Source organism: Lissotriton vulgaris, chromosome 10, assembly GCF_964263255.1.
Source record: "Lissotriton vulgaris chromosome 10, aLisVul1.2, whole genome shotgun sequence".
NCBI classification, from domain to species: domain Eukaryota; kingdom Metazoa; phylum Chordata; class Amphibia; order Caudata; family Salamandridae; genus Lissotriton; species Lissotriton vulgaris.
In genome coordinates, this window is record NC_141698.1 from 1,090,369,568 (window position 1) to 1,090,392,488 (window position 22,921).

Sequence of the window (22,921 nt, forward strand, 5' to 3'; positions counted from 1 at the left end):
ATAATCGAGCCGGGAGGTGATAAGCGCAATAACAACTTGGATCAGGGCTTCTTTGGTGAGAAACCTGCTGATCTTGCGGATCCGCCTGAGGTGGAAGAAACAGGCAGAGGTGACCGCGTTGATTTGCGGTCTCATGGATAGATCTTCTGAAATGATCACCCCCAGGCTTTTGACTGAGCTCACGGGAGTGGGTGCTGTCCCCAGAGATGTTGGCCAGAAGGTGGAATTCCATGGATGATTGGGGCCTCCTACCAGAACGAGCTCAGTTTTGGTAGGGTTCAGCTTTAAGTGGCTGTGGTACATCCACTCCGCAATGGTCAGCTTGGTGGACTGGAAATTCATACGGGAGGAAGGGAGGGAGTCTATAGGAAAGATTAACTGGAGATCGTCCGCATAGTTAAAGATAGTGACCGGGGAGTTGTGGAGGGAGGCTAACAGGGGTTGGAGGTACAAATTAAAAAGAAGAGGGGAGAGTGCAGAGCCCTGAGGTACACCGCAGGGAAGGGAGGTGTAGGGTGCAGAGAAGGTGGAAAGGTGAACGGACTGAGAGCGCTGGTGCAGGAAAGATCTGAGCCAGTCAAGGGCTAATCCCTGAATGCCGGCGTTATGGACACGGTCGATCAAGATGGTGTGATCGACCGTGTCGAACGCCGCCGAGAGATCCAATAGGACAAGGGCTTGAGGGATGTTTTTGTCAGCGCCCTTCCTGAGGGTGTCCATGACTGCTACTATGACCGCCTCGGTGGAGTGGAGGGGTCTGAATCCCGCTTGTTGAGGGTCTAAGAAGGAAGATTTCTCTATAAAAGAGCTCAGGCAGCGGGTAACGTAGGTCTCCAAGATCTTTCCTAGGTAGGGGAGGAGGGAGATGGGTCTGTAATTGCTGAGAATTGATGGGTCTGAATTGGGTTTCTTTAGTATGGGTAGGACTGCAGCTTGCTTGAAAGAGGATAGGACCTTCCCAGTAGCGAGGGAGTTGAAAAGTAAAGCTAGAGGGGGGCCTGGACATGCAAGAAAGGCTTCTTTCAGGATCTGCGGGGGACAGCAGTCATTGGGGGATCCCGATCTGATTTTATGAAGGAGAGAAACAAACTCTTGTTGGGATATAGGTGGGATCTCTGTCAAGGTACTGGTATTAGTAGGGGGAAGAGGAAGAGGAGTAGGAGATGCCGGAGTCGGAATATTGTTTTTTATTGTCGTAATTTTCTCTATGAAGTAAGAGTTAAGTGAGTCACAGAGGGTTTGAGTCGGCTGGGGTTGGGGAGTGACTATCTGGCAGGGAGAGCTCATGTAAAATTGAAAAAATGTCTTTCGTTTTATTGTTTGAGTCCAAGATTTTTTGTGAAAAGTATGCCGTCTTGGCAGCGCAGATTGTTTGTTTGTAAGATTTAAGGGTTTCATTGTATATGAGTTTGAGCTATGGGTCGTAGTGACGGCGCCAGCGGCGTTCAGTTTGCCGGAGGGTTAGTTTTTCCGCTTTGAGTTGGTCCGTAAACCAACGTTGTGCGCCGTGGGGGCGCTTTGCTTTGATTCTTTTAAGAGGGGCAGCTTTATCACTAGCCTGACGCAGCCAATCATCAAGTTTGATAGCCTGATTCTCTAGTGAGGTCATAGACGTGGGTGCCGTAGCGGCTAGGGAATCATGAAACTCAGGCAGATTGGCCCTTTTCCAGTTGCGAGCCATGATATTTTTAGTACAGGGGGGCGGACACAGAGTGTGCAGATGTAGGTGAAAGGAGATGAAATAGTGGTCAGACCAGGAGCAAGGGAAAACTGAGGGAGGTGAGATATCTAGGTTAGATGTCAGAGTTGGTCAAGAATATGACCTTTCAGAGGGGTGGGGGTGTGGATGTGTTGGGAAAGATTCATACCTTTTAGGAAGTCTGTGAAGTCCACCGACGATTGGCTTTCATGGACATCGGCTGGCCAATAATTAAAGTCTCCAATCACCATGATGTTGGCGTGGTTAATTGCTAATTGAGCGATAACGTCGCTGAATAATTGGGGAAAGGTGGGCATAGAATCGGGGGGTCTATATGCAAGGACACAAACAAAAGACGATTTGGGGGAGGAAAATTTTAGTGCCAGGTATTCAGTTTTAGGGATAGGGGTCAACGTGATATCAGAGAAGATATGTTCAGAGCGGATGATAGCCGCCACCAGTCTTCCCAGCGGGCCGATTGGCGTGCAGGATGTAGTATCCCATAGGGAGTGCAGCGAGAATATCGGGGGCTGAATCTTCAGTGATCCAGGTTTCCGCTAGGAGAAGGATGTCGATGGAGCTCTGATGTAGAAGTTGGAAAATCTCGAGCTGATGGCGAATAAGGGAGCGGGTGTTAAGGTAAATAATTGACAAAGAGGTGGAGATCTGTGGAACAGAGGGAGAAGGGTCGTGACAAGAAACCAGTGCCGAGTAGTCAGAAGGTATCAGAATGCCACATGCCTGAGCCGCTCTGATAGTGCGGGCGGGAATGGGTCCGGAGGACTTAAGACTCAGGAGCTCGGCGGAGGAGTAAGAGTGGAGTTGGGCATTACGACAGGGCCCTGGGCCTGGTCAGCCGCGGACGGGCGCAGACGGGCTTGACTTGTGCGCGACTTCGGCGCAAAGTCGGCGCTCCCGCTGCGCTCGTCCGCTGCGCTCGTCCGCTGCGCTCGTCCGCTGCGCTTCCTCCAAACCACCATTAAGTAGTGGTGGTGAGGGAGCGCTAGACCGCTAACCTGCGGGTTTTCGGTGCAGGGCGGAAGTGTGGTAGCTGCCAGGAAGTAGCGCTCCTCGAGCTGGCCCTCCGCAACAAACATATTTACAACAAGGGGTGGTGAGGGACAGAGTCTCTGAATTAAGCAGAAAGCTCTCACCCAGCCAAGAGATCAGGGCTAGATCCAACACCGTTTTTTAGCTCACTGCACCATCCCAGTTTCAGAACCTGGCTGTATGCAAATTAGTCTGTTCCTGTCCCAGTGCATGATGGGAACAGGGCAAACCAAACTACAAAAGCCAATTCTTACACTGGGAAGGAAACAAGCTCCCGGGGACCGGTTTCTGGCATTACAGCCGTCTTCGGCCCGGTTTGCTTGAATCCTGATGGTGCAATGAGCAAGGGTCTCACATCTGAGAATACCCTTCCACGCTTAGGGTGGACAAAAATATTTACAACAAGGGGTGGTGAGGGACAGAGTCTCTGAATTAAGCAGAAAGCTCTCACCCAGTCAAGAGATCAGGGCTAGATCCAACACCGTTTTTTAGCTCACTGCACCATCCCAGTTTCAGAACCTGGCTGTATGCAAATTAGTCTGTTCCTGTCCCAGTGCATGATGGGAACAGGGCAAACCAAACTACAAAAGCCAATTCTTACACTGGGAAGGAAACAAGCTCCCGGGGACCGGTTTCTGGCATTACAGCCGTCTTCGGCCCGGTTTGCTTGAATCCTGATGGTGCAATGAGCAAGGGTCTCACATCTGAGAATACCCTTCCACGCTTAGGGTGGACAAAAATATTTACAACAAGGGGTGGTGAGGGACAGAGTCTCTGAATTAAGCAGAAAGCTCTCACCCAGTCAAGAGATCAGGGCTAGATCCAACACCGTTTTTTAGCTCACTGCACCATCCCAGTTTCAGAACCTGGCTGTATGCAAATTAGTCTGTTCCTGTCCCAGTGCATGATGGGAACAGGGCAAACCAAACTACAAAAGCCAATTCTTACACTGGGAAGGAAACAAGCTCCCGGGGACCGGTTTCTGGCATTACAGCCGTCTTCGGCCCGGTTTGCTTGAATCCTGATGGTGCAATGAGCAAGGGTCTCACATCTGAGAATACCCTTCCACGCTTAGGGTGGACAAAAATATTTACAACAAGGGGTGGTGAGGGACAGAGTCTCTGAATTAAGCAGAAAGCTCTCACCCAGTCAGGAGATCAGGGCTAGATCCAACACCGTTTTTTAGCTCACTGCACCATCCCAGTTTCAGAACCTGGCTGTATGCAAATTAGTCTGTTCCTGTCCCAGTGCATGATGGGAACAGGGCAAACCAAACTACAAAAGCCAATTCTTACACTGGGAAGGAAACAAGCTCCCGGGGACCGGTTTCTGGCATTACAGCCGTCTTCGGCCCGGTTTGCTTGAATCCTGATGGTGCAATGAGCAAGGGTCTCACATCTGAGAATACCCTTCCATGCTTAGGGTGGACAAAAATATTTACAACAAGGGGTGGTGAGGGACAGAGTCTCTGAATTAAGCAGAAAGCTCTCACCCAGTCAAGAGATCAGGGCTAGATCCAACACCGTTATTTAGCTCACTGCACCATCCCAGTTTCAGAACCTGGCTGTATGCAAATTAGTCTGTTCCTGTCCCAGTGCATGATGGGAACAGGGCAAACCAAACTACAAAAGCCAATTCTTACACTGGGAAGGAAACAAGCTCCCGGGGACCGGTTTCTGGCATTACAGCCGTCTTCGGCCCGGTTTGCTTGAATCCTGATGGTGCAATGAGCAAGGGTCTCACATCTGAGAATACCCTTCCACGCTTAGGGTGGACAAAAATATTTACAACAAGGATTTGCAACAAACGGCACAGAGCCGGGGCGGAACAGGGCCACGAGGCAAATTAAGTGCAGGTAAGAGAAGCAGGGATATTTCAATGACGGAGTGTCAGTTTCAAGTTTAAAAAAAGAATTGTGCTATTAAAATCAGCGAAGAAACAGAACACAAAGTACATATTCCTATTTCATTAATGCAATTCGGGCATGCTATTAGAGTCAGCAGCGAGAGAATTAAAAGTTTAGCAATATCCCCAACCACCCAACACAATCGCAGCCTGGATCGCCGGGTATGTCAATGGCCTTGGGGCTGAGAGCGGGAGTTAAATAGAGAATATGCTCGGCAGCGCTAGACCGCTAACCTGCGGGTTTTCGGTGCAGGGCGGAAGTGTGGTAGCTGCCAGGAAGTAGCGCTCCTCGAGCTGGCCCTCCGCAACAAACGGCACAGAGCCGGGGCGGAACGGGCCACGAGGCAAATTAAGTGCAGGTAAGAGAAGCAGGGATATTTCAATGACGGAGTGTCAGTTTCAAGTTTAAAAAAAGAATTGTGCTATTAAAATCAGCGAAGAAACAGAACACAAAGTACATATTCCTATTTCATTAATGCAATTCGGGCATGCTATTAGAGTCAGCAGCGAGAGAATTAAAAGTTTAGCAATATCCCCAACCACCCAACACAATCGCAGCTTAGATCTCCGCGTATGTCAATGGCCTTGGGGCTGAGAGCGGGAGTTAAATAGAGAATATGCTCGGCAGCGCTAGACCGCTAACCTGCGGGTTTTCGGTGCAGGGCGGAAGTGTGGTAGCTGCCAGGAAGTAGCGCTCCTCGAGCTGGCCCTCCGCAACAAACGGCACAGAGCCGGGGCGGAACCGGGCCACGAGGCAAATTAAGTGCAGGTAAGAGAAGCAGGGATATTTCAATGACGGAGTGTCAGTTTCAAGTTTAAAAAAACAATTGTGCTATTAAAATCAGCGAAGAAACAGAACACAAAGTACATATTCCTATTTCATTAATGCAATTCGGGCATGCTATTAGAGTCAGCAGCGAGAGAATTAAAAGTTTAGCAATATCCCCAACCACCCAACACAATCGCAGCCTGGATCGCCGCGTATGTCCATGGCCTTGGGGCTGAAAGCGGGAGTTAAATAGAGAATATGCTCGGCAGCGCTAGACCGCTAACCTGCGGGTTTTCGGTGCAGGGCGGAAGTGTGGTAGCTGCCAGGAAGTAGCGCTCCTCGAGCTGGCCCTCCGCAACAAACGGCACAGAGCCGGGGCGGAACGGGGCCACGAGGCAAATTAAGTGCAGGTAAGAGAAGCAGGGATATTTCAATGACGGAGTGTCAGTTTCAAGTTTAAAAAAAGAATTGTGCTATTAAAATCAGCGAAGAAACAAAACACAAAGTACATATTCCTATTTCATTAATGCAATTCGGGCATGCTATTAGAGTCAGCAGCGAGAGAATTAAAAGTTTAGCAATATCCCCAACCACCCAACACAATCGCAGCCTGGATCGCCGCGTATGTCTGTGTGTATGCAGAATACACACAGTTTATATTTACTGCTTCTTGCTGCAAAAGCCTCAGCCACCTGGTTTTAATCAGGAGGACGCAAGGGCTCACTCAGTGCTGGATGTCTGCCAACTTTTTAGAGCTTAACCCTCAGGGGTTATGCCTACCCCACTGTGCTCGTGCCATTGGAATACGATCACCGGCCATTAGAAAGTGATCCATGTGCTGCATCTGCAAACACTAAGAAATCTGGCTATCTATCTAGACACCCGCCCCCCCGTACCTCTGGATCTCCAGGCCAACAGCTGTTTTTTCCAGTTTAAAGTTTTAAAAAGGCTCCTACCTTTTCTGGACACCGATTTCCATATAGCAATTGTAAGTGCACTATTCCAGTCATGACTGGATTATAACCATTCAGTTGATTTAGCTTCTGTAGCCAAACTAGTTCAATTTCGTTAACTAGAGCAAAATGTGGCAGCATACCTAATATCTTGGTGTACCCGACAGAGCTGAATTACACCAATTCTGAAGCTCTTCATTGGTTCCCGCTTTGTCATGAATGACAATAGTGCACGAGGCCATTCACATGAAATGTCCTCCTTAGCCTACAATATGTTTGGGTGTAGCACGGTCACAAACGTACCCTGCTAATCTGTTTCTTCTCTCGATTGCTGGGTCTAGATCGCCTCTTATAAGGACAGTGCATTCTTTGTGACAGCATAAAGGGTCTGGAATGATATGCTTTTATCTTTGTGATCTGAAATACTGCCTTCTCTTTTTCAACAACAGCTGAACACGTGGATTTTTAATTAGTACCTTTAACTACCTTTCCAATATTAGGGTTTGGGATGAGTTAGTCCTATGGTACCAAGATGGTCAAGTGTTCATGTGAGTTATACATTTACCTAACTTAACATTTTACCATTCTGAACAGTGCAAGAAGATTACATGTCTGGGTATGTCCCATATAACTTCAAGATGAGGACGTAGCTCCCACTTGAAGGAGCCCGGCTCCAGTAGTCTGGCCGTTTGTGGTTCATTCTCCATTGGTTTTATCCCAACAATTTGATAGGCACTTGTTATCAATAGTTCTTTATCTACATTGGAGAGAGACACAATACATCTTGTGACTCCAATGGTACACTGTGGTGATACCCTGTTCTGACAAGCACTGATCTAAGGCAGGAAGGCATTCAAGGTCCATCTTGGTGCCGTCACTGCAGAATACTGACAGCCAAGTAAATCTCTCTCATCAATTTTTGAAGGGGAACAGCCTTAGTGGCATGGGTCCATTGGAACTGGAGTTTCTCTTCCATCACATGCCTTCACTCTGCAGAATGGGATTGTGAAAGTCAACTATAGCAGCCCTGGTTGAATCTTCACCACATCAACGGAAGCAAGACATGACTGTAATCTAACAGCACAGAATGCACTGTCTCCGTCCTCTCCAACTAGGATTTACTCTACCAACGGCACGCTGAGGACGCAAACTTGCATACAAGGCCAACTCCTGAGCATGTAAGGAAAGCCTACACTCTGATGACTTGGCCACCAGTCATCTGCAAAAAAGCAGAGGCAGGAACATCAAGAGAAGGTTTAATGACACGCTTAGACTAAGTTCTCTTCTCTACCTAAACTACTTGGTTTTTCTGCCGCTCATTTTCATGAACGATTGAGACCGCTTTTACCCCTCATAAGACAGAATGCACAGTAGGTAACTCGACTGTAGAGGTCATCGTAACCACCTTTTTACCCATACTGGCAACCTTGAGGCATTGCTCGTCCAAGATAACTGAAGAGATCAGATGAGTTTTACTTGGCACATTTGTGCATCAGCCATTACAAAACATAATGTAATGTAATTTAGGGACATTTTCCCTCTCAATGACCGCTGTTCTCGCGTTCCTCTTCTAGAGCAGGTAGAAAACATCCCTCTTCTGTTCAGTTGTGCATGGAGGCTCCAGACTCTGAAGTGCTTTTTGCAATAATAGCAGAAATAGTGTCCAATGCAGGAGAAGGACCTCAGAAGTGCACGGATGTTTATTTCTTCATCCTCCATCAAAATGCTATCAAGAATCGCGGACTCCTGCAAGCACCTGTCAAAAGTAATCTTTCGGTTCTGGGGCATCATGCACCTCTTCTTGGAAGTGGTATTTTTCATCAGAATTGGCGGGCATGAGTATCAAAGCAAATGCCATCCTCTTCTGCTGCAGAAAACGGTTTTATTCCACACCTGCGGCAGGTCTGGGCTGAGACGCTCTCTTGTCCTACTGATGTGTAACTAACTGTAACACTTACAATCTTTAAACACTGCAAGCTCAGCTGGTAATTTACTTTTGACTAGCCCTATGTAAATGAGAGTGTGCAATATTTCCTTTTTTCATCCTTTAGTTTTTTTTCTCTTCATTTTTATTTCTTTCTCTTTTCTAATCCTTGAGTCTCTATTTTTATTTTTCTTCTTTCCTTTTCCTGCTTACCAACAGGTTGACAGGGACGGACACTGGGATCATTGTCAGGTGGATGTCAAGGGCTTATGCTCCAGGCAAGTGCTTTGACACCGTGGTTAAGCAGGACATCGATAAGGTAGTCTATCAGCATCAAGGGAACAGAACTCAATGAATAGAGGGGTTTGGAGCTCAAAGTCATAGGTGTGGAGGACACAGACTGTGATTCAATGTCAAAGGGGAGAGCAGTACGGTGGTCCAGGGAGAACTAGACTGTTTAACCACAATACCTACTAAGACCCCCATTACAAGTGCAAATGTAATTCGGAATTACAAGTTGTGTTGAAAAAAAGCTTTTCCTATTCTCCATGCAGATTTTACCAAGAATGAAGTCTGGAAACCCAGATTCCTGCAGTTATTTTCCATTCACAAACTGAGCTGCGACTCCGCACCTCTGAATTAAATGACTCCAGGGTATCGGTAATTCCCGTCATAGTGCAGTTTAACCTCATAGCTCTAAAAAAGGCTTCTTTTCTTGGTTCATCTAGGTTCGTAAAACAAATGTTCTGTTTTCCAGGTTTCGAGTCTGAGGAACAAAACCCTACAATAAGGCCAGCGCAAACAGTTCAATAAAGAAAAAGCTCTGATGAAGGCTCTTCAATTCTAAGGAGTGAGAACTGAGGAATGTGACTAGAAATGAGCCCTAATAAACACAGAAAATATTCTAATTGTGGGACTTGGAAAACATAAAAGTTCTTTTTTTTTGTATTTTTCCAAGGGTTCCAATTCCAACGTGAAGAATTTTCACATAAGCAAGTTCATCCATAGCAGATCCAATATGTGACCATGAATGTGAATAGCAATCTACATGGAGTTACTTAGAATTAATGTATGGATGAATGTTTTTGTATTTCGAAGCAATGGAGCGCTGTCAGAAGGAAAGCCCCAGTGAGGATACAAAGGGCGGATGGAAAGAGGGAGGAGGTAGAGCTGGTGGAAGGGGTGAGACCTCAGCATCTCAGGTGCTGCTCCTTTAAGATCTGAGTATTCAGATCTTCCTGCTGAATTGTAGGAGGACTCGCACTTGGATGTTGTTCCAAATCTGAGGCTTGTTCTCACATTGAAGGGTGTCCCGCTGGATTTTTGTACAGGGCTATTGCTAGGTTCAGATGACTGTTCTTCCAGCACTCAACCGCAGGTGATCTACAGGGGACTGTATACAAGAGGGCAAGGAGACCCTCAGACATCACATTCACACAAACAGTCAGGAAGAGTAATACCCCAGATAGTGGTGTTTGGGTCGAACCATGTGCCCTGCCGAATTGGGGAGCAGTAAACCCAAACAAGCTAAAGTACTATACGACCTTACGCAAACTCCATTATATATGTGTGCACACACACACACATATATATATAAAAAAAATATTATATATATATATATATATATATATATATATATATATATATATATATATATATATATTCACTGAAAAAACATAGGTTTCACACCAGTTATAGTTCGGAATTTGCATTTAAAAAAAACTATTGTTTAAAAAAAAACTATGTTTTTTTTCAGTGAATTGTGAATTTCATAGGTTTTTTAAATGCTAATTCCGAACTATATATAGGGCCTCAAACCTATGTTTTTTCAGTGAATTTCAAAGTTTTTTTAATAACAAATTTCTATTGCTATCAAATATAGTATTTTTTATAATGAATCCTATATTGAATATGTATGTAATACTATTTTTTATATGTATATTTTATTTTTTTGCCCTTGAGCGCTCCCGGTGTGCGTACCGGTGAGCGCACCGGTAAGCGCAGTCTTGCGGCGCGTCCCGGTGAGCGTCTCATTAGCACTATTGCCGTGAACAAAAACATCATCATGACGTATCGCGTAGCCGCGTTCGCGTGATACGCATGGCGTAAGCGCACCCGAGCGCATACGATCGCGCTACGTAAGCGCGCCGGGTCATGTGACCTAAAAATAACACTTTTTATTGGTTCAGGACAGTTTTGGTTTCCAAATGATGAAAACCCGGGTCATGTGACCTGAAAATAACACTTTTCATTGATTCAGGACAGTTTTGTTTTCCTAATGATGAAAGCCCCCACCTTTTTTCCTCATTCTCACTTTGTACTTTAAGTGAGGAAGACCTGTTTCCAGAGCTATTAGTACCTATTTGTACTGAGAAATGGCTACAGTAGCAGCAGCAGCAGGAGGAGCATCTCAGCCACCACCACCACCACCACAACACCACAGTGATGGAGATGAAGAAGAGGAGGAGGAGGAGGAGGAGGAGGAGAGGTGGCGCTACCTGCCAGAAGATACTTCCCCCTACAAGCCAAAGGAGCACATTGTGTGGGAATTTTTTTAAATCCCAAGGGGCCAAAAGAAAGTAAATGCGCCAAAGGTGACTGTGGCACTGTACTTTCCAGGGGGAACCCTGCCAAAAAATATTCTTTTGGCAACAACACCATGATTCGCCACATGCAACGCCGGCACCCTAACAACTATAGTGCGGCAGAGGTCAGAGAACTGACCAGAAACCCTCCCCAATCTTCTCCCAGCACCTCCCAAAGTACCTAACCCACTCCATAGGGACCAGAGACAAGGGAGATGGTCCCAAACATCCAAACCCAGTTTGGACATTTCAAAATAGTGTGCATATTTTGTGGGCGTACAATTTGCTATGGTGAGCAAAGTGTTAAACTCATCAACCGTGCTGGTGACAACCACAAGTGCCCAAAGAAACCTTAATTTTTTCCTGATTTTTTTTGCTTCAGTTGAGCCGTTTACAATTCCCTGTTTTTTGTTTGTTCCCATAAAAATTCCAAAAAATATATAACATTGTTCATAAAAGCCAAAAAAAGTACAAAATGTTCAAAAAAACAATAAAAAAATATAAAACAAAGAATACAAAAAACAGTTATTTTTAGAACTACCTCCAATTTATAAAAAAATGCTAATTTTTTTTAAAACTCTGTCATTCTTCTCCCCCATGGTACGCTCCCCGGTGCGCTTACCGGGCGCTCCCCCCGCGCAAATCGAAAAAAAAAAAAACATTTGGCCTCGCGGGGCATTTTTATGGCCCCCACATCAAACCTAGGGGGTCTACCCTGCCCCCTTTTGGTCATTTCCCCCTTTGTTTTTGCCACCTCTTGTGTCTCGATCCTACCGAGACACAAGATGGCGGCCGCTCCGGACTGTTTGGAATGTTGACAGACACCCGAGAGCTAATCAGCTTTCCACGCGCGAACTCGCGTAGCGCGCTGGTACGCCCCTCGGTGCGCGTACCGGGGCGCGCTTATAGATGTATATATTTATTTTAACCTAAATTACTCAAAATCCACTGGAGTACATATCTTGAGACATAGCAAAGGCACATCGGGCTACCAGTCCCTACAATTTTGCCAAGTTTGGTGGAAATCCATTCAGTCGTTCGGGCTAAAAGTGAGTCCAACCGCCCTATGGAAATTAACATGGGGAAAACACGTTTTGGGATCCCCCTTTTATCTCAGCCCCCGCTTGACGAATCCCCCCCAAACTTTCAGGGAAGGAGCGGAGCGCAGCGAGGCTAATTTCAGGAAATTTTCAGGCAGATTCCTCAACCGGCGCCAAAGTTATTCCCAATAGAATGTTGCGGATTCCCTATGGAAAACAATCCTAACTATAACTACCTACTGGCGACCGCCAGTAGGTAATATATATATATATATATATATATATATATATATATATATATATATATATACACACACACACACACACACACACACACACACACACACACACACACACACACACACACACACACACACACACACACACACACACATCGATCAATATAGATACAGTAATTAAATTGTAACCTTGAGCTTTGCTTAGATAACATACGTACCTGCTTCATCAAACCTAGGGAGTCAGGGGGGGTCTACCCTGCCCCCTTTTGGTCATTTCCCCCTTTGTTTTTGCCACCTCTTGTGTCTCGATCCTACCGAGACACAAGATGGCGGCCGCTCCGGACTGTTTGGAATGTTGACAGACACCCGAGAGCTCACCAGTTTTCCGCGCGCGAACTCGCGTAGCGCGCTGGTACGCCCCTCGGTGCGCGTACCGGGGCGCGCTTATAGATATATATATATATTTTTTTACCTAAATTACTCAAAATCCACTGGAGCACATATCTTGAGACACAGCAAAGGCACACCGGGCTACCAGTCCCTACAATTTTGCCAAGTTTGGTGGAAATCCATTCGGCCGTTCGGGCTAAAAGTGAGTCCAACCGCCCTATGGAAATTAACATGGGGAAAACACGTTTTGGGACCCCCCTTTTATCTCGGCCCCCGCTTGACGAATCCCCCCCCAAACTTTCAGGGAAGGAGCAGAGCACAGCGAGGCAAATTTCAGGAAATTTTCAGGCAGATTCCTCAACCAGCGCCAAAGTTATTCCCAATAGAATGTTGCGGATTCCCTATGGAAAACAATCCTAACTATAACTACCTACTGGCGACCGCCAGTAGGTAATATATATATATATATACACACACACACACACACACATACATATCGATCAATATAGATACAGTAATTAAATTGTAACCTTGAGCTTTGCTTAGATAACGTACGTACCTGCTTCTTGAAATAACCGATGGCATACTCATCTGCGTAGGTTAGGAAATTGAGAATATTGTGTTTTATGTGGTACTCCTTCAGGTGGTTCATGAGGTGAGTTCCATAGCCCTGGCAAAGACAAGTTTCACAACAATTAGCCACAGTATGAAAACAGGGCTTCGCCTAGTGTCTAGTCTAAGTTAGAGATGACCCAGACACAATTTATGTTTTTTTCAGTACAAGGTTATTGTTGGAGAACGGAATGGATAAGAAAAGGGACGTTTGAAATTTACCGACAAGTGAACAAGTAGTGCTCATGGTATCAGAGGTCAACAATGAACCTTGCAAACAGTAACACATCTGGACAGCAAGCAGATGCCTCAGAGCGCTCACAAGAGCTTTTTCCATCTATGGCATTAGTTCAGGGCAAACAATGACATTAATAAGTAAATACATTCAGTCATCCCAGCTTCTTTCCCTGTAGCTTGTAGTCCACCCACTGCATGTATAAGACCTCTACAACTCAGTAATGACTAGAATATATTTGTGGCAAGTTTAAAGTAAGAGGCCAAGGTCTAGCCTTCAGGTTCAATGACAGAGCCCTGGAGACCTACTTATGCTTCTACTGAACGTGATATTGTTGAGCTCTACATATCAACAAATCACATGTATGCAAGCGAAAAATGATATATTGTCAACCTCAGATTACAATATACTCACCTAGAATCTAACAAGTAAAATCTAAGTGAAACACCCAGTTTTTAGGTCTCGGCTAGTAACGTGCTGAAAGCGCGTTCTCGCCAGAGAACTATAGTCGGCGTCTCAGCAGTCTGAGAACGCCGAAGTGAGACAAGACCTGGCCGCGCGCAGCGTTTCCCCATAGGATAACTTTGTGCGCGCGGCCAGGTCTTGTCTCTACAGCATTGCATGCAGACCGGATCACGTCGCGCGCCTCTCTGGAATGCAGGGGGAGTCTGCAGAGAGGCGCGCGGCGCCAATAAAAGCTTCGCTGAGCGAGCTGGGCTGCGCACAGGCATTCAAGGGCGCCTTCACTCCCCCCTCCTCGCATGTCAAGCCGAGGTTCAGTGCGTGTTCTATTTATTTTATTTATTTATTTTGAAAGTTTTATATAGCGCGGACAAGATCCTTGCGGATATCAGAGCGCTTTACAAAGAGAAGTACATGGGGGAGCATAGTCAGACAGATAGATCAATAGGTCACATAGTATAAATGGTACAAATAGGTGGCTACAAAGCCAACCTGTGTACAAAATAGTACAAGTAAAAGGCAACAAAGTGAGCAATCAGGCAATTAATAACAGTAATCAAGGTTGAGTGAGAGAGTTCGACGGAGGGGTGGAGGACCCGTTGGGCGGGGAGGTGTAGTTGTGTGAGGTGTTGCAGGGGCGACGAGGGGGACGAGGGCAATTGCTGCGTCTCAGAGCGGGGATTGACGCTCGGTTCGTGGCGTGTTGAGTGTGTGAGTCAACCAGATGGGTAGGGGATAGGTTGGGAGGGGAGGTGGGGTGTGTGGCGAGTAGTTCCTTGATGTTGTGTATGTCATCTTTGATCTGAGCGAGGGTGGCCATGATGTTGTCCATCGTTGGGAAGGTGATGGAGGTGGGGGCGGCCGACTGAGGAGAATGGCTGACTAGGGAGTTCGTTTGCAGGTGGGAGAGTGGGCTGGTGTTCGAGGAGGTGTGCGTTGTATTGATATAAGGGAATGTTTTAGGGAGAAGGGATGTTTTGGGCGGGAGGGGTGTGTATGAGGTGGGGAGGGGGTTGGTGGTGTGAGTGATGGCACTGAAGGTAGGTGGGTGGGTCAGGGAGTGTGCTGGGAGACTGATAGTCGAGGTGGGGGTGCAGGAAGGATAATGGGGGCTGAGAGTAGGAGGGGAAGTGGGATTGGGAGTGGTCATGTTGTGGGGAGGGGGAGTTATACTAAGAGAGGAGGTGAGAGGGTAATGGGGACTGAGAATGGGGGGGATGGAGGGGGGATCCATGTTGCGATGGTTGTTTAGGTGGGAATTGGAGAATGCACTATATTGGTATATATGTGCAGGAAAAACAAAAACATACAGTAGGTTACACGGTGTAGGAATAGTATTAGTGATCAATCGGCGTATCCTAAATGTAGGAGTGTGCAGGGTAACATATACATACAATAGGTTACAATTTTATAGGTTATAGAGTACAACAGTGGGACTAGTGATCAACCAAATATATATATGAGGTAGTGTCACCATCAAAAATCCAAAATCATAGAGATCAGAAATGTCATTAGTTAGCAACCAAGGTAAATGAGGTAGCCTTGCATTACAAATGTTTGAGATACAGGTCGAGGAATAATACTGCGGTAAAAGGTGTAAGAGGTAGCAGTCTGTGTATTCCAGATGTTCAAAATACCGGTATAGGTACAATACTGCAAACTAGGCAAACGATCTTTCAGATATGGTGTGGCAGTCTGTGCATTACAAATGTTTAGAGTAAAGCTAGGAGTGAACTGCAATAATAGGCAGACATTCATTCATATATGAGGTAGCATTCTGTGCATTACACATGTTCAGAATATAGTTAAAAGTATAATGATACAATAATAGGCAGGCATTCTTTCACAAGAGGGTGTAGATACCTAACTGAGCCAAGTGCTCAGTAGTTGTGATTAGTCTAGAATGTTAAATCTTAGCGAGTGTTCAGATAAAGAAGAAAATGACTAATCCAGGAAAGTCCGTCCCTGAGAGAGACTAGTCAAACATGTCCGCCAAGTAGGTGGGATAGAGACATTAGTCCTCTGTTTGTTGCTGTTGCTTAGCAAGCATATAAGAGCAGTTTCCCTTCTCCTTCATGCATGCAGGGGAGGTGGAGATATTAGTCCTCTATCTGCTGCTATTACTTTACGCATAGGGGGAGGAATTTCACTTTCCATCAGAGCCAGAAATGCTCCAGCTATCTAGGAGGAATGCTGTGTGGGGGAGTTAAAGTGAGGAGCCTCGTGGACAGAGGTGGGGGGGAAGGGGGTAGGGGGATTTATTGCTACAGGTTTATGGCTCCAGCCATTTTGAACAAAGGAGGTAGTTTAAAAGTGAGCAGGCGGGTAGGAGAAATACAAATACCTCAAGTCTCTGTGTGCCCCCTGAGTCCGACCGCAGAGTCTTTCAGCAGCAATGCATTAATCCACAAAGTGTCTCAGACCCTTGCGATTTGCTAAGATTTGTGAATTGCGTGTGGTTGAACTCCATAGTTTAGATCAGATCAGCTCCAAGCCCATATCACCGTGAGACGCAGCGTAGGTAAACACCCGGTAACCAACGGATCTGATAGGGGGCAGACATTAGTCTTATGTCGCAGAACCGCTCCCGTTGTTGGTCTCAGGTCTCTCCTCAGTCGCTCCCCTGGTCAGCGGCGGTGCCATACCCTCCGGGCGCATCCATCTCCTGAGCCCGTGTCCTGTCTCCGGTGCTACGGTGTGTGTGGGGGGGGGGGGGGGGGGGGACTACTCCTTTTTAGCAGCCAGCGTCCTCCACCGCGGAGCGGACGGTAGGGGGGGCCACTATCAGTCCTCTGGGGTCGCTCGCTGTAGCTCGCTGAGACTGCGAATCCCTGCGGTAGAGCGGGCGGGCGGTTCCGGCACAGCAGGCTCACGGGGGGTGCCCTCCTATGCTGCCGGGGGTGCCCTCCGATGCTGCCGTGTAGACCTTTTGGCTTCCTTTGTAGTTTAGGGATGAATCAGCAACCGAGCTCCAGTGCCTTCCTCCGCCGTGTAGCGGGGGACCTCTTCCAGCCCTCCGAAGTCTTCGAGCTGTCGGGAACAGGCACCTGGAGTTTCAGCCGCAGTTTAGGGATGAATCAGCAACCGAGCTCCAGTGCCTTCCTCCGCCGTGTAGCGGGGGACCTCTTCCAGCCCTCCGAAGTCGTCGAGCTGTCGGGAACAGGCTCCTGGAGTTTCAGCCGCCCCTGTGACGCGACGCTCTTATACCGCCTTGGTCAGCGCCCCTGCAAGCTCCAGGCAGACAGACGTCCGTTGTAGGCTCCTGCGATGGACAGTAGCAGCCCGGTGTCTGGTAGAGACGGGGGCGATTAGGACCTCTCCCGCGCCGATAAGAATATGGTTCAGTTACTTGAGTTGCTGTTGTAGTTACATTCAGTTGCGTAACTACGGATACCCGGGATACTGAGTGCTAACAGGGATTAAATCCAAAATTGGAATCCCAAGCACTCGGAGCTCCGACCAGGAGCTCCTACCCGGCGGCCATCTTCTGTTCCTCTCTTCCCTCTACCCCGAGGCCAGTCTCAAGCCATGAAAAATCAGCAATACTGTTTTTCTATAGGAAACCCCGCTTTCCCTTCTTCCTTCCTGTGCCACTCAATGCTAGGCAACACGCTCCATTTCAAGATGCCACAGCCCGCCCTCGAGAGGTTTGTTTGGCCTTGTGCGGCCCCGCACTGCCTGTTTTAAACTTCTTTCACACTGCTTTGCAAAGTACATCACTCCAAGCTGGCAGCACCCGCCACCTATTCCAGTACTTTCAAGTACTGAAACCCACACAGATCTGCCAAGACACCCAGGCCTGGCCTGCAGCACCCCCTTAGGTTCCAGCACTGATATCTTCATGCAGCTCTGCCAAGGCACCTCAATATAGATCAGCAGGCGCCCATGCATTCCCAGAACTGCTATCTCCACATAGCTTTGACGAAGCGTCTCATTTTTTTCCCACCAGCACCTTCTGTGGGTGCAGGACTGAACCCCCTCCTGCCCCCACCCACCCCACCGCCCCCTTCCAACCCCCACAGCTCTGTTACGGCACCTGAAGCTGCACACCGCTCTTCACACTCACTATCCCCATAAGACACCTCGATATTGAACTGCTGCCTCTTTCTGTTACTGTTGCCCCCAAACAGCTCCACCAATGCACAAAAGACATGACCTGCAGCAACCGCTCAATATCCTGAATTGCAATCCCCACGCTCTGCCAAGGCACCTCGATCCTGACCTGTAAAACGCATGCAATCCCACCTCTCCTGTCTCCCTACAGCTCTGGTGCTCCCCTACAGCTCTGACAAGGCACCTCATCCATTCTCACATTTCCTGCCGCTGTCGAAATCTCAACCTAACCAACAGCTCGGCAACTCTTTCTCAGATCCAGGAAATGGCCCTGACCGTCCCAGAGAGGCAGCTGCAGAGGCCGGCAGTCTTAGGCCCCAGCCCCTGTGTCTGTCCGTGGGTGGAAGGCGGAGCCGCAGGGCAGAGGGCGCGCAGCTCGTGACAGCTGTGCTTACAGGCGGCTACGAACATATATTTAATGTGGCTATTGCTCAGCGCCTGCGCTAGAACCCCACACCAGTAAGCCCAGAGACTCCATGTCACCCTTTCTACAAGGCTTTGCAGTATGCAAAGATAAAACACAATTGATTGATTGATTGAATACCTGCACCCTTGTCGGCACTCCTTATGCCCCAGAGTCGCCGACACAACATTGGCGACGAGGGAGTGTTGCTGCTGGGGTTCTCTGTGGGCCCCCAGCGACGAAAGACTGTGTGCAGCGGCCACGCGCTCCTTCGAGGTGAGAGTGGTGCTCGTGCCGCATGTGACGGTGGGATTGCTCCCTTGGGCCTCTTGCGAGCCCTACCCCGGCTTGATGCAGTGGTGCTGCATGCATACCCCCGAGGTGCTGGTAGGCTCGAGTCACAGCGGCTGATCTGCTTCCCCCTTAGGCAATGAGAGCAGGCCCTGCTTTAGGTCAGAGGTGTGCAAAATTTAAGGGCTGCCCTCAACAGCTCGTCCGAATTGAGCGCAGGCCGAGAACTCCGCTCCACCACCGGAGGGTGCTGAGAGATTTCACTACTAAGCGCTCCACTGAGAACGCAGAGCACTCAAACTTCAGAGGTCTCCAGGGTCGGTGCACCATCTCCCTGATGAAAAATTGTAGTCCAAAATCACATCCTAATATTGACAAGAGTACACAATGCAAGTGAGTTCTAACACTGCCAAAACTGCCTATTGTTATAGCGCTCAATGCCCTCTAGGCGCTTGACTAATGCATGTCCTTCGCGCACGCTGGTATGTGCCTTGCAGTGATCTCAGAAGGATGCTTGCACCCATTTAAATAATTGTTTGTGTTCCATTGACCGCCCACTTCATTTCCACCTCCCCATTAGCCACCCTTTCCATCTCCTCCGCTCTCTCCTTCCCTGCTTTACCACCCCCCATTGTTTGCCCGTACCACCTCCTCCTGCTGCCCTGCTCCACTGTCATAATACCACCTAAAAACTGCTCCTCTCCTCTCATCTCATCTCTGCTCTCCTTCTCCCTCTCCTCTTCCTCCTCCTCCTCCTCCCTTACCCCTCCCCTTCCTCCTCCATTTTCTTCTGCCTCTTCCATTCTACCCCACTGCTACCATGCCTTCTCCACTCCTGACCCATTTCTGCTCTTCACTGTCCTCTCCCCTGGTAGACTGCCCCTAAGATCCCTCCCCATCTGCCCCGATGTTGCTATGTCCTCAGATCCCTCTTCTCCTGACTTGATCTCATGTTCTCCCCCCTGTCCTGCTCCACTGTGTGGGTGGCTCTGTGTGTGTGGAGGTTACTCTATATGAATGACTGTGTGGGTGGCTCTGTGTGGGTGACTTTGTGTGTGTGGCTCTGTGTGTGGGTGTAAATGCAATAAGTCTCGCATTTGCGAGGGATTAAGCTATTGGCATTGTAAACGACAATGCCATTTATTTATGTTTTGGAAAAAAAAACATTAATAAAAATAATGTCATGAGCAATGCCAATAGCTCTAATATTAACAATGCAGAGACCATTGCATTGTAAATGCTTGTTTAGTATAGCTTTCAGTAGTGGTGTACCTTTGTATTGAGGGGCGGAACTATCAACATTTAACATTTCTTTGCATTATGAAGTGGACCTTTTATGGCTTTCTCTCCCCTCCCCCGGAGACTTCCTACATTGGTAGTTTGATACAATTTGAACAGGTGGGAGAGACCCTTCACCCGGTACATTTCCTCCCTACCACAACCACTTCTGCCTCTTTACCTTGGATCCACCCCACACTACGGCACTTCTTACTCCATTTCCACTAATAGACATCAATAGTCATTAACCGCTCTTCCACCAACTCAGTAAAATACTCTCTTGTCCTCGATTACTACAGTGTCTCTACCTCTTCATACCATCATCCGTCCACTCTCTGCGCTTTCCCCTGCTCTACCTTCACAATTGTTTAATCGCTCCTCACTCCGCCTCAGCCACTGGGGAAGAACAGACATTACCAATACTCTCATAACACCATCTCTCTTTCTTTCCCTCTCTACCTCCCCTGCTTTTCAGCATCCCAGCACAACCAGCTAGACTGCTATTTCACCCATAGTACCTTTAATTCAATTCACCACAGATTCACCTCTAAACAACATCTGTAAATCCCTCATCTACTACAAATCCACCAACACACGACTTCTACATACCAAGTTCAATACTTTCTTCTACGCCACTCTCTAATAATTCCCCCACCTAAATTGCTTCCACCAGTCCAGCATCACATCTGAGCCTCTTTTCACCCACATCATGTCATCCCCACTTAGCTCCCACCGGATTCCGCACTTACTAAATCCCCATTTATCTTGAAGTACGCCTCAGTAATATTATCACTACACCATCTCTGCCTCGTCTTACTGAACAAACCTTATGCACAGCTCAACCTACACATGCCACATCGCCTGTGCCCCGATTTAAAAGGAAAACAAAATGCCCCTGGGTGAGGTCAGGTCCTGGGAGTCATGACACTTTAATTATTTAAATATTTGGGGAAAGTGCAAAGCATGAGGCCCCCTCCCCGAGCTGAATACTGCCTCAGGATTCCATCCCACAAGGCAACCATATTTATGAAGGGGAGGGGGGCCCTCCAGTCCTCCTGGTCAGACCACAAATTCATCCCTTTTGATTTCTTAGTGGAAAGTAGTGCTGCAGGGAAAAGCTTTGTGAAAACCCGTCAGTTGGGCAAACCCAGCTGGAAAAAGATCATAGAGCACCCTGATTTTCCGATGAGGGCCAATGAAAGTAAACCCACAATGACAGGAAACATCATAACAGACAATCAACGTTTTGGGGACTGGATTTGTGAACTAAGCAAGCGGATGAGCCTCACAGGTTCAGACACTATATCTCGCCGTAAGAAAATGTCTGCACCTTGGTTCTCACGGTCCTTAAAAGAAAAACAAGGCAAAGTCAGGGTGCTTGAACGAAGATGGCGCCGAAATTACAATAGCAAGGACCTCAGCCTCTATAAAACGGTTAGGAGACATTACCATGCCCTGATTAAATGCACGAAAGCTGATTTTTACACGGCAGCCATTGAAGCTACTAAAAACAAGCAGAAAGAGATTTTTAGGATTGTAAATGTTATTAGGAACCCCAAAATATTGCTGCAGGAAATCCCACCCTCTCAGACTCTTTGTAACACCATAGCCGACTTTTTTTAACATAAGGTACAAGCCCTTACTAAAGATTTCTCCCATTTTGTTCCACCTATCTTTGATGAGGGGGCCATGGATGATACAAATACTGCCTGTATGAGGACTTTTTGTCCTATAAGTCTGGAGGAATCCCACCAGGCCATATTATCGATCAAATCGGGATCCCCGTTTGATCCTTGCCCCCCTATGCTGTTACAAGCCATGGTGGATACGGCTAACCCCATTATTAATAGTATCATCAATTTCTCACTTTCCTCTGCTGAGATTCCGTTGGAATGGAAACTCGCAGCAGTAAAGCCGCTTCAGAAGAAGTAATTAGCAGACTCAACAACTCTTTCAAATCTATGGCCCATTTCACTTCTCCCGGTACTCTGTAAGCTAGCGGAAACATTTGTTAACAGGCAGCTTACCACGTTTCTGAAGGACAATAACATATTACATACCAATCAGTCGGGCTTTAGAGCCCAGCACTCAACAGAGTCCGCCCTCCTGTTTATGGTAGAAACCCTACGTGCTGCCATGGATCAGGGCAAGAAGGTTGTCTTGATTTTATTAGATTTACCCGCGGCCTTTGATACGGTTTCACATGCTATCCTTATAGATCGCCTAGCAACATCTGGCATAGCAGGAATCTTATTGGAGTGGTTTAAGAATTTTCTGAAACATCGACGTCAAGTGACTACCCTAGGACTGTTCTGCTCAGAAGAAAACGCTTGGACGACAGGGGTGCCTCAAGGCTCTAGTCTGAGCCCAACGCTTTTTAATCTCTACATGGCCCCCCTGATCAAATTAATTTTGTCCTTTGAGATCAGTACCATCTCTTATGCGGACGATACGCAGCTGATCCTAGTCCTTGACAATGACATGATGAATGCTGAAGAAAATCATAAAAACTGTCTCTCAGCCACCTTCATATGGATGAGAAACAATTACCTGAAATGTAACTCGGGTGAAACAGAAAACCTGCCGTTTGGACAACAAAATCTGTTTGTCCCCAAACAATGGTGGCCTGAGGAAGCTGAAGCGCTCCCTAACACAATTAGTGCTGCCTGTAATTTGGGAATTAAGTTCGATGACACTCTGTCTTTTAAACAACAGGTGTTGGCTGTGGCAGGCACCTGTTTTAACATCATAAAGGGATTGAGAAAATTCTTTGACCTTCTCCCTCTTGCAGCAAGACGAACGGTGGTGGCTGCATTAATAACATTAAGATTGGACTATTGCAACAGCCTATAAGCGGGATCGAATAAAGCGGTCCTACACAGGCTGCAGATGGTCCAGCATGCAGCCGCCTGCTTAGTGCTTAGATGGCCCAGGAAGTCCTCTGCCTCGGCAGCGCTGGATGCTCTCCATTGG

At 47.4% G+C, this 22,921-nt stretch overlaps 1 protein-coding gene across 2 annotated transcripts in view; it reads right to left on the reverse strand.

The window, feature by feature from the left end:
- The window catches only part of KAT2B (lysine acetyltransferase 2B), a 303,093-nt gene that overhangs the window by 71,170 nt on the left and 209,002 nt on the right, over positions 1–22,921 (reverse strand). For both annotated transcript variants that reach the window (XM_086942167.1, XM_086942165.1), the window contains exon 12: positions 13,114–13,224. In XM_086942167.1, the coding sequence (XP_086798293.1) occupies positions 13,114–13,224 (111 nt within the window). The remainder of the gene's footprint in view (positions 1–13,113; positions 13,225–22,921) is intronic.